Here is a 13,529-nt window from a genome sequence, read left to right as displayed (position 1 = left end):
ACTCCAAGTCAATCACACTCCTGTGAAATCTAAACTGATTGACAATGTCACATGCTGTTGTGCAAATGGAATAGACAACAAGTGGAAATGATAGGCAATTAGCAAGACACCCCCAATAAAGGAGTGGTTCTGCAGGTGGTGACCACAGACCACTTCTCAGTTCCTATGCTTCCTGCCTGATGTTTTGGTCACTTTTGAATGCTGGCGGTGCTTTCACTCTAGTGGTAGCATGAGCCAGAGTCTACAACCCACACAAGTGGCTCAGGTAGTGCAGCTCATCCAGGATGGCACATCAATGCGGGCTGTGGCAAGAAGGTTTGCGGTGTCTGTCAGCGTAGTGTCCAGAGCATGGAGGCGCTACCAGGAGACAGGCCAGTACATCAGGAGACGTGGAGGAGGCTGTAGTAGGGCAACACAGCAGCAGGACCGCTACCTCCGCCTTTGTGCAAGGAGAAGCACTGCCAGAGCCCTGCAAAATTACTTCCAGCAGGCCACAAATGTGCATATGTCTGCTCAAACGGTCAGAAACAGACTCCATGAGGGTGGTATGAGGGCCCGACGTCCACAGGTGGGGGTTGTGCTTACAGCGTGCAGGACGTTTGGCATTTGCCAGAGAACACCAAGATTGGCAAATTCGCCACTGGCGCCCTGTGCTCTTCACAGATTAAAGCAGGTTCACACTGAGCACATATGACAGACGTGACAGTCTGGAGACGCCGTGAAGAACGTTCTGCTGCCTGCAACATACTCCAGCATGACCGGTTTGGCGGTGGGTCAGTCATGGTGTGGGGTGGCATTTCTTTGGCGCACAGCCCTCCATGTGCTCGCCAGGGGTAGCCTGACTGCCATTAGGTACAGAGATGAGATCCTCAGACCCCTTGTGAGACCATATGCTGGTGTGGTTGGCCCTGGGTTCCTCCTAATGCAAGACAATGCTAGACCTCATGTGGCCGGAGTGTGTCAGGAGTTCCTGCAAGAGGAAGGCATTGATGCTATGGACTAGCCCGCCCGTTCCCCAGACCTGAATCCAATTGAGCACATCATGTCTCGCTCCATCCACCAAAGCCACGTTGCACCACAGACTGTCCAGGAGTTGGCGGATGCTTTAGTCCAGGTCTGGGAGGAGATCCCTCAGGAGATTTTATCCCTCAGGAGCATGCCCAGGCGCTGTAGGGAGGTCATACAGGCACGTGGAGGCCACACACACTACTGAGCCTCATTTTGACTTGTTTTAAGGACATTACATCAAAGCTGGATCAGCCTGTAGTGTGGTTTTCCACTTTAATTTTGAGTGTGACTCCAAATCCAGACTTCCATGGGTTGATAAATTTGATTCCGATTGATAATGTGTGATTTTGTTGTCAGTTGAATGTGCTATGTAAAGAAAAACATTTAACAAGAATATTTCGTTCATTCAGATCTAGGATGTGTTACTTTAGTGTTCCCTTTATTTTTTTGAGCAGTGTATATATTTAGTACTTTTTAGAATAAGGCTGTAACATAGCAAAATGTAGAAAAAGCGGTCTGAATACTTTCCAAATGCACTGTACGTGTGCCCTGAATTATTATTATTATTATTTTAAATCAGTGAAACATATTAGCTATGCATGGGCCGAATGTATGCATATAGGGTAGAATCATGGAGGAATCGTTTGGAACAGCAATCCTAAAGTGAAATAATTTTGACAATAAGAAATTCAATTTTTAAGGTGAATTATTACTCTGTGTGACTGGGAAATCAGTTCGACTGTCTAACGTACCAGTCTCTCCCCAGAGAGGACCTCCAGTAGTTTGATGAGCATACGTCCATCCCTCAGGTCCATATAGAGGTCAGTGATCCTGCAGGACACTCTGGCTAGGTGGGAGTTGACCCACTTGGTGAAGGTCTTCTTCTGCACCGCCTCGCGCTCATCTACAAGAAGGAGCAGATTGTGATCAAGGGGTTAGTTTCAATTCTGAGTTCTATCATATTAACCAGGTTATCACCTGGGGGTAGTTTACAGTTCAACCGACGTGTGCTCTTCTGTAGTCTGTCACACACAATCTAGATTACAAAGCTAAAGACTCCAGGTGTGCGGCTAACAGAGTAGAACGTGAGGGTTTGCAGGCCTCTCGACAGAAACAGCGTGTTCCTCTCATTCTTCCTGTTTATGCCAGGTGTCCCCGGTTGTTTGACTGGCTGTGGGCCTTTGCTACCGTTCGTCTTTTGATGAACACCTACACCAAGGTCGTCACTGTTCTTGGAATAACGGTGTAGGGTGTAGCTTCCTATGTCGAAGAGGTACAAAGTAGCCAGTTTTCACAGAAAGACGGACAAGTACTGTAAATATTAACATTTCACAGGCTAGGTAAGTGTTAAGTAAATATTTGTATTTATCGTTCCCCATTAGCTGCTGTCAATGCACCAGCTACTCTTCCTTAGGGTCCAGCAAAATTAAGGCAGTTTAGACAATTTTAAAAACATTCCAATACATTCACAACACACTGTGTGCCCTCGGGCCCCTACTCTACCACATATCTACAGAACAAAATCCATGTACCTGTGTATGTTATCTTGTGTGTGTGTGCTTGTGTGTCTGTGCCCATGTTTGTGTTGCTTCACAGTCCCTGCTGTTCCATGAGGTGTATTTATGTTTTTTTTAATCCAATTATACTTGCATCCGTTACTTGATGTGGAATAGAGTTCTATGTAGTCATGGCTCTATGTAGTACCGTGCACCTCCCATAGTCTGCTCTGGACTTGGGGACTGTGAAAAGACCTCGTTGCATGTCTTGTGGGATATGCATGAGTATGAGCTGTGCGCCAGTAGTTCAAACAGACAGCTCCTTGCATTCAACATGTCAATACCTCTCATAAATACAAGCAGTGATGAAGTCTCTCCCCTCCACTTTGAGGCAGGAGAGATTGACATGCATAGTATTAATATTAGCTCTGTGTACATCCAAGGGCCAGCTGTGATGTCCTGTTCTGAGCCAATTGCAATTTTCATAACATACTTCAATAATTATTCGTTTAGGCCATCTTTAAATAGCCGTCTTGTTTGTGCAAACTAAATGTTGTTAGCATAGCTGGTGCTATTCTCACAGGATGACAATATCCTAACATATACTGAACAAAAATATAAAAACATGCAACAATTTCAATGACTTTACATAAGGAAATCAGTCAATTGTAATAAATGTGTTAGGTCCTACAGATGGGGCTGTGTATTATCATATTGAAACATGGCACAACAATGAGTCTCAAGATCTCGTCACGGTATCTGTACATTTAATTGCCATCAACCAAATGCAATTGTTTTCGTTGTCCGTATCTTATGCCTGCCTATACCATAACCCCACTGCCACCATGGTGCACTCTGTTCATAACATTGACATCAGCAAACCGCTTGCCCACACAACGCCATAAAAGCGGTCCGCGGTTGAGGCTGGTTGGACGTACTGCCAAATTTTCTAATATTGGAGGTGGCTCATGTAGGAGAAATTAACTTAAAATTATCTGGCAACAGTTTTAGTTGACATTCCTGCAGTCAGCATGCCAATTGCACACTCCCTCAACACATCTGTGGCATTGTGTTGTGTGACAAAACTTAATGGCCTTATTGTCCCATGCACAAGGTGCACCTGTGTAATGATCATGCGGTTTGATCAGCTTCTTGATATGAAACCCCGGTCAGGTGGATGGATTTCCTTGGCAAAGGAGAAATGCTCACTAACAAGGATGTAAACAAATTTGTGCCCAACATTTCAGAGAAATCTGCTTTTTGTGCGTATATACATTTTATGGGATCTTTACTTTCAGCTCATGAAACATGGAACCAACACTACATGTTGCGTTTATATTTTTTGTTCAGTGTAAATGCCAGACCGCCTACAATATGTGCAGAAGACTAAGTGACACAGCAAGATTGCGCCGACATAGCAGCTTTGCTTTGTTAGATTACTTGTTAGATGGTCGGAACTAGAAGCACAAGCATTTCACTACTCGCATTAACATCTGCTAACCATGCGTATGTGACCAATACAATTTGATTTGCTTCTAGCTCCTAAGCAGCTTTGCAGTATTTTCTTGTGTTCAATTTCTAAAATTATTATTCCAGAAAGTGTGTTATTACATAGACGGAAAAAAACTTTGACAGAGCGGCTGTAACTCACCAGCATTACGTCCAGGAATAAAACTTTCCCGAATTGGATCTTTTGTTTGTACCACCCAGGGCAATTTAACTTATCCCAGAGGCTGCTCCAAGACGCCGCCGGCGGAGAAGACTTATTCGGAGTGGACTTCTAGTCAGACTCAGGAGGCGTGCACACCATCCACCGCTTCAAAGTATATTACTTGCTAATGTTCAGTCTCTGGACAATAAAGTAGACAAGCTCAGGGCGAGGATATCCTTCCATAGAAACATTAGGGACTAACATACTCGGTTTCACGGAATCGCGGCTCTCTCCGGATCTACTGACCCCGTCCAAACAGCCAGCTGGGTTCTCAGTGCATTGTGCAGACAGGAATAAAGAACTCTCCGGGAAGAAGAAAGGCGGGGTGTATATTTCATGATTAACTACTCATGGCGTGATTGAGATAGCGTACAGAAACTCCAGTCCTTTTGTTCACCCGACGTAGAATACCTCACTGCCGACAGTATTAGCTCCTACAGTAATTCCCCGTTAAACTGATACCACAATGGCCCTCAAGGAACTACACTGGACTTTGTGCAAACTGGAAACCACATATCCTGATGCCACATTTATTGTAGCTGGGGATTTTAACAATGCAAATTTGAGGAAAACGCTACCAAAGTTCTACCAACACATTGACTGTAGTATTCGCACTGCTAAAACACTCAACCACTTCTACTCCAACTTCTGGGATGCCTACAAGGCCCGCCCCTGCCCTCCCTTCGGCAAATCAGATCATGACTCCATTTTGCTCCTCCCTTCCTATAGGCAGAAACTCAAACAGGAAGTACCCGTGCTAAGGTCTATTCAACGCTGGTCTGACCAATCGAAATCCATGCTTCAAGATTGTTTTGATCATGCAGACTGTGATATATTCTGGGTAGCCTCTAAGAATAACATCAATGTATACACTGACAGTGTATATAAGAAACCGTGGATAGATAGCAGCAGTCGCACAAAACTGAAAGAGCGAACCACCGCATTTAACCATTGCAAAGTGACTGGGATATGGTTGAATAGAAATAGCATAGTTATTCCCTCTCAAAGGCAATCAAACAGGCAAAACCTAAGTACAGAGACAAAGCGGAGTCGCAATTCAAAAGCTCAGACACGAGACGTATGTAGCAGGGTCTACTGACAATCACGGATTACAAAGGGAAAACCAGCCACGTCGGATACCGACGTCTTGCTCCCAGAAAAGCAAAACACATTTTCCCGATTTGGATAATACAGCGCCACCGACACGACTCGCTCCCAAGGACTGTGGGCTCTCGTTCTCCATGGCCGACGTAAGACATTTAAGCCCTCAAGGCTACCGGCCCGGACGGCATCCCTAGCCGCATCGTCAGAGCATGTGCTGACCCGCTGTCTGAGTGTTTACGGACATATTCAATCTCTCCTATCCCAGTCTGTTCCCACATGCTTCAAAATGTCAACCATTATTCCTCTACCCAAGAAAGCAAAGAACTGAACTAAATGACTATTGCCCCGTAGCACACACGTCGGTCATCATGAAATGCTTTGAGAGGTTAGTTAAGGATCATATAACCTCTACCTTACCAGACACCCTAGATCCACTTCAATATGCATACCACCCCAATCGATCCACAGACTATGCAATCGCCATCGCACTGCCCTATCCCATCTGGACAAGAGGAATACTTATGTAAGAATGCTATTCATTGACTACAGCTCAGCCTTCAATACCATAGTACCCTCTAAGCATCCTCATTAAACTCAGGGGCCTGGGTCTGAACCCTGGCCTGTGCAACTCTGTTTTGGACTTCCTGACAGGCCGACTTCCATGTGGTGAAGGTAGGAAACACCTCCACTTCGCCGATCCTCAACACATGGGCGTGTGCTCAGCCCCCTCCTGTACCCCCTGATCACCCATGACTGCGTGGCCACGCATGCCTCCAACTCAAATCATCAAGTCTACAGACAACAGTTTTAGGCCTGATTACCAACAATGACTAGACAACCTGTAGGGAGGAGGTGAGGGCCCTGACGGAGTGGTGCCTGGAAAATAACCACGCCCTCAACGTCAACAAAACGAAGGAGATGATCGTGTACTTCGGGAAACAGCAGAGGGAGCACGCGCCCCTATCCACATTGACAGGAACGCAGTGGAGAAGGTGAAAAGCTTGAGGTTCCTCGGCATACACATCACCGACCATCTGAAAGGGTCCACCCACACAGACAGTGTGGCGAAGGAGCAATAGCATCGTCTCGTCAACCTCAGGAGGCTGAAGAAATTTGGCTTAGCTCTTAATTAAGACCCTCACAAATGTTTACAGTTGCACAATTAAGAGAATCCTGTCGGGCTGTATCGCCGCCTAATAAGGTAACTGCATCGTCCGCAACCGTATGAGTCTCCAGAGAGTGGTGCGCTTTGCCTGCCCTCCAGGACACCTACAGTACCCAATGTCACAGGAAGGCCAAAGGACAACCACCCGAACCACGGCCTGTTCACCCCGCTACCATCCAGAAGGCGAGGTCAGTACAGGTGCATCACAGCTGGGACCTAGAGACTGAAAAACAGCTTCTATCTCAAGGCCATCAGACTGTTCAATAGCCATCACTAGCCTGCTACCACCTGGTTACTCAACCTTGCACTAGAGGCCGCTGCCCTATATACAAAGACATGGAATCCGTGGCCACTAACAAATGTGTTCTTACTGCTTAGCTCATGTATATACTGTATTTCAGTCAATGCCACTGCGACATTACTCATCCTAATGTTTATACAGTACCAGTAAAACGTTTGTACACACCTACTCATTCAAGGGTTTCTTTATTTTTTAAACTATTTTCTACACTGTAGAATAACAGTTTAGACAAACACTATGAAATAACACAAACGGAATCATGTAGTAACCAAAAGTGTTAAATCAATTTGAGATTCTTCAAAGTATCCATCCTTTGCTTTGATAGCTTTACACACTTGGCATTCTCTCAACCAGCTTCACCTGGAATGCTTTTCCAACAGTCTTGAAGGAGTTCCAATATTTCCTGAGCACTTGTTGGCTGCTTTTCCTTCACTCTGCGATCCAACTTATCCCAAACGGGTTGAGGTCAGATGATTGTGGAGGCCAGGTCATCTCCTGCAGCACTCCATCACCCTCCTTGGTCAAATAGCCCTTACACAGCCTGGAGGTGTGTTGGCTCATTATCCTGTTCATGGTTTTAATGTCTTTACTATTTTATACATTGTAGAATAATAGTGCAAATACTGAAAAACACTGGAGTAGGTGTTTCAAAACTTGACTGGTACCGTATATTTCTTAACTCCATTCTTTTACTTTGGATTTGTCTGTATTGTTGTGAATTGTTAGGTACTACTGTACAGTTGGAGCTAGGAACACAAGCATTGCGCTACACCCGCAAGAACATGTGCTAAATATGTGTATGTGACCAATAAAATGTGATTTGATTTTACATATACACGCTGGTCTAATGTGAGCTAGCTGTGCCTCATACTGTAGGCCTACTGTACATGCCATTTTCTGTTAGTTGGTCATGTTCTCACAGGGTTGTTCTAATTTAGTGTTCCCATGCAGGACGGGTGGTCTAGCTTCTCACCCTACTGCAGAGGCCATAACCATCAGTCACTGGGCCAAGAGAACCAGCCACACCGGTCAGCCCATACCTGCTGCATCACACACACACAACGTCGCAGGCTATTCCTCATATGAACTCCAAGCCTGTTGCCATGGAAATCTGGCTTTGAGAGGAAGTTTCACAACCTCCCTCCATCAGGGTGAGTCTCCTTCTCGCAGACTAAGAAACGACACCTGTTAACAATGTGCACTAATGCACTCTCCCCTCCAGCTCCAGGCCAGCCATTAGCTCAGAGGACGTTGTGACATCACAGCGTGACCAGACTGCTAATAAAGCAGCAGCAGACTGTGATAGCATGTAGGTTAAACCCTGGTGCCAAACAGCTCCATCTAGGCTACGTCTTCACAGGACTGTCCAACGGCCTGACAGCCTGGTCCCAGAGATAATACAGTAGATAGTGCCGCAGGTCCTCGTGGCTTTCATGAGTCGCAGTGCCCAGCGAGCAGTGCAGAGGCAGAGAGACAGAGGGAGCAGTGTGTCCCATTGTGGAGGCCCAGTCAGAGGCAGGGAGACGGAGGGAGCTGTGTGGGGCCAGTCAGAGCAGCAGAGACAATGCAGCCAGTGTTCTCCACCATGACATGCAAAGCAGCATCTGACTGAATCAGGCCTTATCACCGACTGGGCTAACGAGCTAACTAACATTCAGCTCCTTCACTGGGACACTATGCTGCATGGTTAGATCATGGCTGTGTGTGGTGAGGCTGGTTAACCCAGAACTAAAGGCTTGCATAATTGGGTCAGACGCTCAGTTAAGTTCTGGGACCATACATGTTAACAGAAGAGATTTAAAATCTAGTCAGTTGCACAACTGAATGCATTCAACCGTCATTTGTCTTCCACATTTAACCCAACCCCTCTGAATCAGAGATAACCGAGGAGCTGCCTTAAAAAAAAAAAAACAATCGACCAAAGGTCCCCTCCCCTTCTGAAATTCAAAAGATACACTGCGAAATTGTCCAAATAACCAGTGACGACAAAGCCAAGCACCACAACGCTGCTGAACTCCATTTGTACTGTGACAGATCTACAGTACAATTTATGTAGTCTGTTTACAAGAGACTAGGCTATTCATAGGCTTAGCGGAGTTTCCAACAACCGGATGCATTCGGTTCAGGGATATAGCTAATTCAACTTGGCTTCCTTTTCTGCTGAAAACCGGATGTGGGAACTCTGCTCAGGATTTCTCTTTTACGCCTGCCATGTTAGGTTTGGCTAGTCATGACTTTGTGAATCAGGAAAAAGGCTTTGGAAATCAGGAAGAGGCTAGATAAGCTTAGCATCACATAATATTCCAAATAAAAGTTAAGGACCAGAAACAAAGGTAACTTCAATAACAGAACAAAGTAAAATAGTTCATTCACATTACACATTTTGCTGTGTGACACATGACCCTGTGTGCCGGGCAAGGTTGTAATTACACATTGACACAATCAGCTGCAGTACAAAAGGGCATACATCTCAAATAAATGTGTGTTCTTAATGAAGCTGAGATGGAGACAGATGGAGAATATGGGTGGAGCTAGACATGTCGAGTGTCTGTAAACAGGGTTTCCTGCAGGGCAGAGCATCTGGCCCAGAACAGAACACAGGAAGGGGAAACCGTCGCTCAACAGATGTACATATATACACACGTATGGTTGCACATGCTCAGGCACACACACACACACACACACACACACAAGCTCAAGTGTGCACACACACGCACAAGAACTCATCTCAACCTGCAGCAGAGCTCTGGCCCTGCAGAGTACAAACCGTAATCCCCTCCGCCCACAATCACAACAAGCAGTCACAGGCCACAATCACAGACCCACAAACCACAGGTCTACCAAACTATCAGGACTGCTGACCAGACCAATCTGGGGACAACCACTCTGTACGGCATCCTGATCATAGAACTGTGTGCGCAATGTCAACTACTTACATGAAATCTACTGAAAAATACCTAAAAGGTGACATGCTAAATCCTCATATTAGTATGCCAAGACTAGTTGTTTTATTGCATGTGACTGTTGACAGGCAGTGGGGGGGGGGGGGGGGGGGGAGAAGACAATGATTAATAGTGGCAACAATGAATAGCCATGACTCCCACTAGATGTAACGTAGTAAATGAAAATCCATGACACTAATTAGTCAATCATTTACATTTGTTATGGTTACATAAGGCAGAAGGTTACTGAAGGCAAAAACGGGGTCATTGGGTGGGCGCCACAAAGCTAACTTTAGCCACAAGAAATTGGAATTCTTAAATTCACAATTTATCGTACTGCGCAACATGTCGTACTGCGCAACATGTCGTACGGATCGTACTGCGCAACATGTCGTACGGATCGTACTGCGCAACATGTCGTACGGATCGTACTGCGCAACATGTCGTACGGATCGTACTGCGCAACATGTCGTACGGATCGTACTGCGCAACATGTCGTACGGATCGTACTGCGCAACATGTCGTACGGATCGTACTGCGCAACATGTCGTACGGATCGTACTGCGCAACATGTCGTACGGATCGTACTGCGCAACATGTCGCACGGATCGCACTGCGCAACATGTCGTACGGATCGTACTGCGCAACATGTCGTACGGATCGTACTGCGCAACATGTCGTACGGATCGTACTGCGCAACATGTCGTACGGATCGTACTGCGCAACATGTCGTACGGATCGTACTGCGCAACATGTCGTACGGATCGTACTGCGCAACATGTCGCACGGATCGCACTCGCGCAACATGTCGCACGGATCGTACTGCGCAACATGTCGCACGGATCGTACTGCGCAACATGTCGCACGGATCGCACTCGCGCAACATGTCGCACGGATCGTACTGCGCAACATGTCGCACGGATCGTACTCGCGCAACATGTCGTACGGATCGTACTGCGCAACATGTCGTACGGATCGTACTGCGCAACATGTCGTACGGATCGTACTGCGCAACATGTCGTACGGATCGTACTGCGCAACATATCGTACGGATCGTACTGCGCAACATATCGTACGGATTGTACTGCGCAACATATCGTACGGATTGTACTGCGCAACATATCGTACGGATTGTACTGCGCAACATATCGTACGGATTGTACTGCGCAACATATCGTACTGCGCAACATATCGTACGGATTGTACTGCGCAACATATCATCCAAATTGTACTGCGTAACATATCATCCAAATTGTACTGCGCAACATATCATCCAAATTGTAATACATCATACGAAATGGATGATTAACATCCACAAATTAATACATATACTCATTTGAGGGTCCCGAATTTATCTACTATGTTTACACCTACCCCTGAGTCCAGGTTGAAATTAATATAGGGGAAACAATGAATAGCAATAGCAATCAAAGTCAAACTATCAGGCCTGGAAGCAGGGCTCTACATTTTTTAAAATGCTGTTGCTCCCAACTTTAGAAAGTTAGGCGCACCACATGAAGTTTATGAGCACCAGAAAATAAGATGTTTTGAATTTATTAAGATGCAGCCTATATTGTATCTATATGAATTCTAGAAACTTTTGAAGCACATGTGCTGTAACACTGTAAAGACAGTTTATTATATTATAAAAGCAAAAATCTGGATATTACCAGTCATCGAAATTACAAAGCCAGTTGTGGAATATTAAGTTTCTACATTGTGTAAAAGCACAATATTGCAATTGAGATGCATTATATTGAAAACTGTACAAGGTCTCTTTAGAAACCTCAGGTTTGTGATAAGGTACAAGAGATCGGTCATTCATTCTTTGCCATGATCATTGATCTCCCAAAGAAGCTATCACGTTTCCTTTCTGCTGAAGACACATTTCAGTTGAATGCATTCAGTTGTACAATTGACTAGCCCCCCCCCCTTTTCCCTTCTTTCCGTGTCCACAAATGTTTGGATATACTGGTAAAGTTACCAGGTTGTTAGCTAGCAAATGAGGTAATGTGACTGAACAAAGTGTAAACAAAACACTTGTTTCTCAAGGGCAAGTAGTTTTAGAACCGCCCATGTGGTAAATGAATGTAAAATGCGGTCCCAGCGACCACTATAGGAAGATACAAATGTTGTGCCAATAATAAATAGGTCACATCTTTTAATCTGGTTGGTCTAGAAGCAAGCCGTTTTGGCTGTAGTAATGGTGCAACCATGAATCTAATGAATCTGAACACACTTGTTTCTCAAGGGCCCTTCGAAAACAACTGTATAGCAAAGCCTTATCACACAGTGCTCCCAAAATAAAACTACTGGTCGCACAGCAAAATATTTGTTAGCATATGTGACCAAAATGTGTGCACTTTAGAGCCCTGCCTGGAAAAGATGTGGCCATAGGTACCAGAGCAAAAGGACTAGGAAAGAGAAATAAAAGACAAAATGACAGATGGATATTGTCACAGTTCTCTGGTTCCTCAGTAAATGGTTGTGGAATGTGTATGTGCAGTCGCACAGACACAGAAAGTAAAAAAAGAGGCCTCTGCAGGGCCTCAGGTGAGTGAATAATGTCAAATCACTGTGAAACAGATCCAAAATGAGCTGAGGTTATTAACTACGGAAAAGGACATCCAAGTCCAAGGTCCCCAATTCCAAACAGGTGTCAAACGAAGAGACAATGCAGACAAAACAGGTCTCTGTTAAATGACACGTCTTTCAGGGACACTGGATGAGTTTGGATACGTTTGGTGGGTTAGGGTTCCCGGCTGGTGATGACTCGAAAAACCAGTAATCTGAGCCAAATATTTAATCACAGGGACATTTAGCAGAGTCCACCTGGTCATACGAGGACTTACTTCCTGCTCTCAGAGCTCAGTGGAGCACAACTAAGGAGATTTTCAGAGGGAGGAGGTTACACAGCCAAGATGAGCTGTTACATTAGTGATGCAGAGAAGTGTGAAAGTTTTTAAAGTAAAGTCAGTGAGCTAAGAAGGGAAAGAAACTGCAGTGGGAGAAAATGGAAAATGTCGTTGGTCGCCAAAAGTCTAAAAAGCTGTAACTGAAAATCGAAAGAACACAGACCAGGCCTCTGGGAATGAGATGGAACAATTCTATTTTAGCCTAATGCAATTGCTTGCTTACCCTATAAAATGAAATTAAAATCATAAAATACTTATTGTATAAGCCTGTTTGTAGAGGCAGTAACAGAAAAGGCTAGCCCACGGTGCTGATTGGCTACAAAGGAATTCCTTCTGCTAGATAGTCAAAACTCCCAAGTCTCAACATCAGGAGGACTCTTAAAATACTCTGTGGCTTATCAATGATGCTGAACCAACAGCAGGGGCTATTTACAGAGTGGCTTTAACACACTGCTTGTGTGTGTGTGGGGCTAATAATAATAATAATAATAATAATAATAAAAATAAACAAAAGCTGCCTCTGGCATGGCTGGGGGGTGGCCACATTGCTGAGACTGTGCCAGAAAATCTAGCTCTCCTAGATCTCCTCTCATGTTCTGCCCACAGTATCTCTGATGCTGAGAAACCTGACACAATGAGAGAAGGGAATGTACGGTACAGACCATGTGTCAAAAAAACTGAACAAATTACATTTCCCCTTTTTCCAGAAACATAAGTCTTTCTCTCTCTGGCGGAACGACCTTCTGCCTGTCTGTCCAATGATACTGACGCCTGGGGCAGCTCTCTGCCGCGGTTTGTTAGGGGACAGCCAGGCCATCGGTGACCGCCGGCTAACCCAGTCACAGGAAAACACTGTCACATTGTGTCTCACTCACCAGAATACAGAG

General features: G+C 45.2%; 1 protein-coding gene across 3 annotated transcripts in view; it reads right to left on the bottom strand.

Annotated features, from left to right (window-relative positions):
• Window positions 1-13,529, bottom strand: part of LOC124041168 (spectrin beta chain, non-erythrocytic 1-like) — a 126,234-nt gene that overhangs the window by 56,736 nt on the left and 55,969 nt on the right. For all 3 annotated transcript variants that reach the window (XM_046358418.1, XM_046358419.1, XM_046358417.1), the window contains one exon: window positions 1,761-1,912. In XM_046358418.1, coding sequence (XP_046214374.1) covers window positions 1,761-1,912 — 152 coding nt within the window. The remainder of the gene's footprint in view (window positions 1-1,760; window positions 1,913-13,529) is intronic.

The sequence above is a fragment of the Oncorhynchus gorbuscha genome, linkage group LG08 (genome assembly GCF_021184085.1).
Source record: "Oncorhynchus gorbuscha isolate QuinsamMale2020 ecotype Even-year linkage group LG08, OgorEven_v1.0, whole genome shotgun sequence".
NCBI classification, from domain to species: Eukaryota; Metazoa; Chordata; class Actinopteri; order Salmoniformes; family Salmonidae; genus Oncorhynchus; species Oncorhynchus gorbuscha.
Note: the sequence above shows the minus strand (reverse complement) of the source record. Positions and strands in the feature narration are given on the sequence as shown.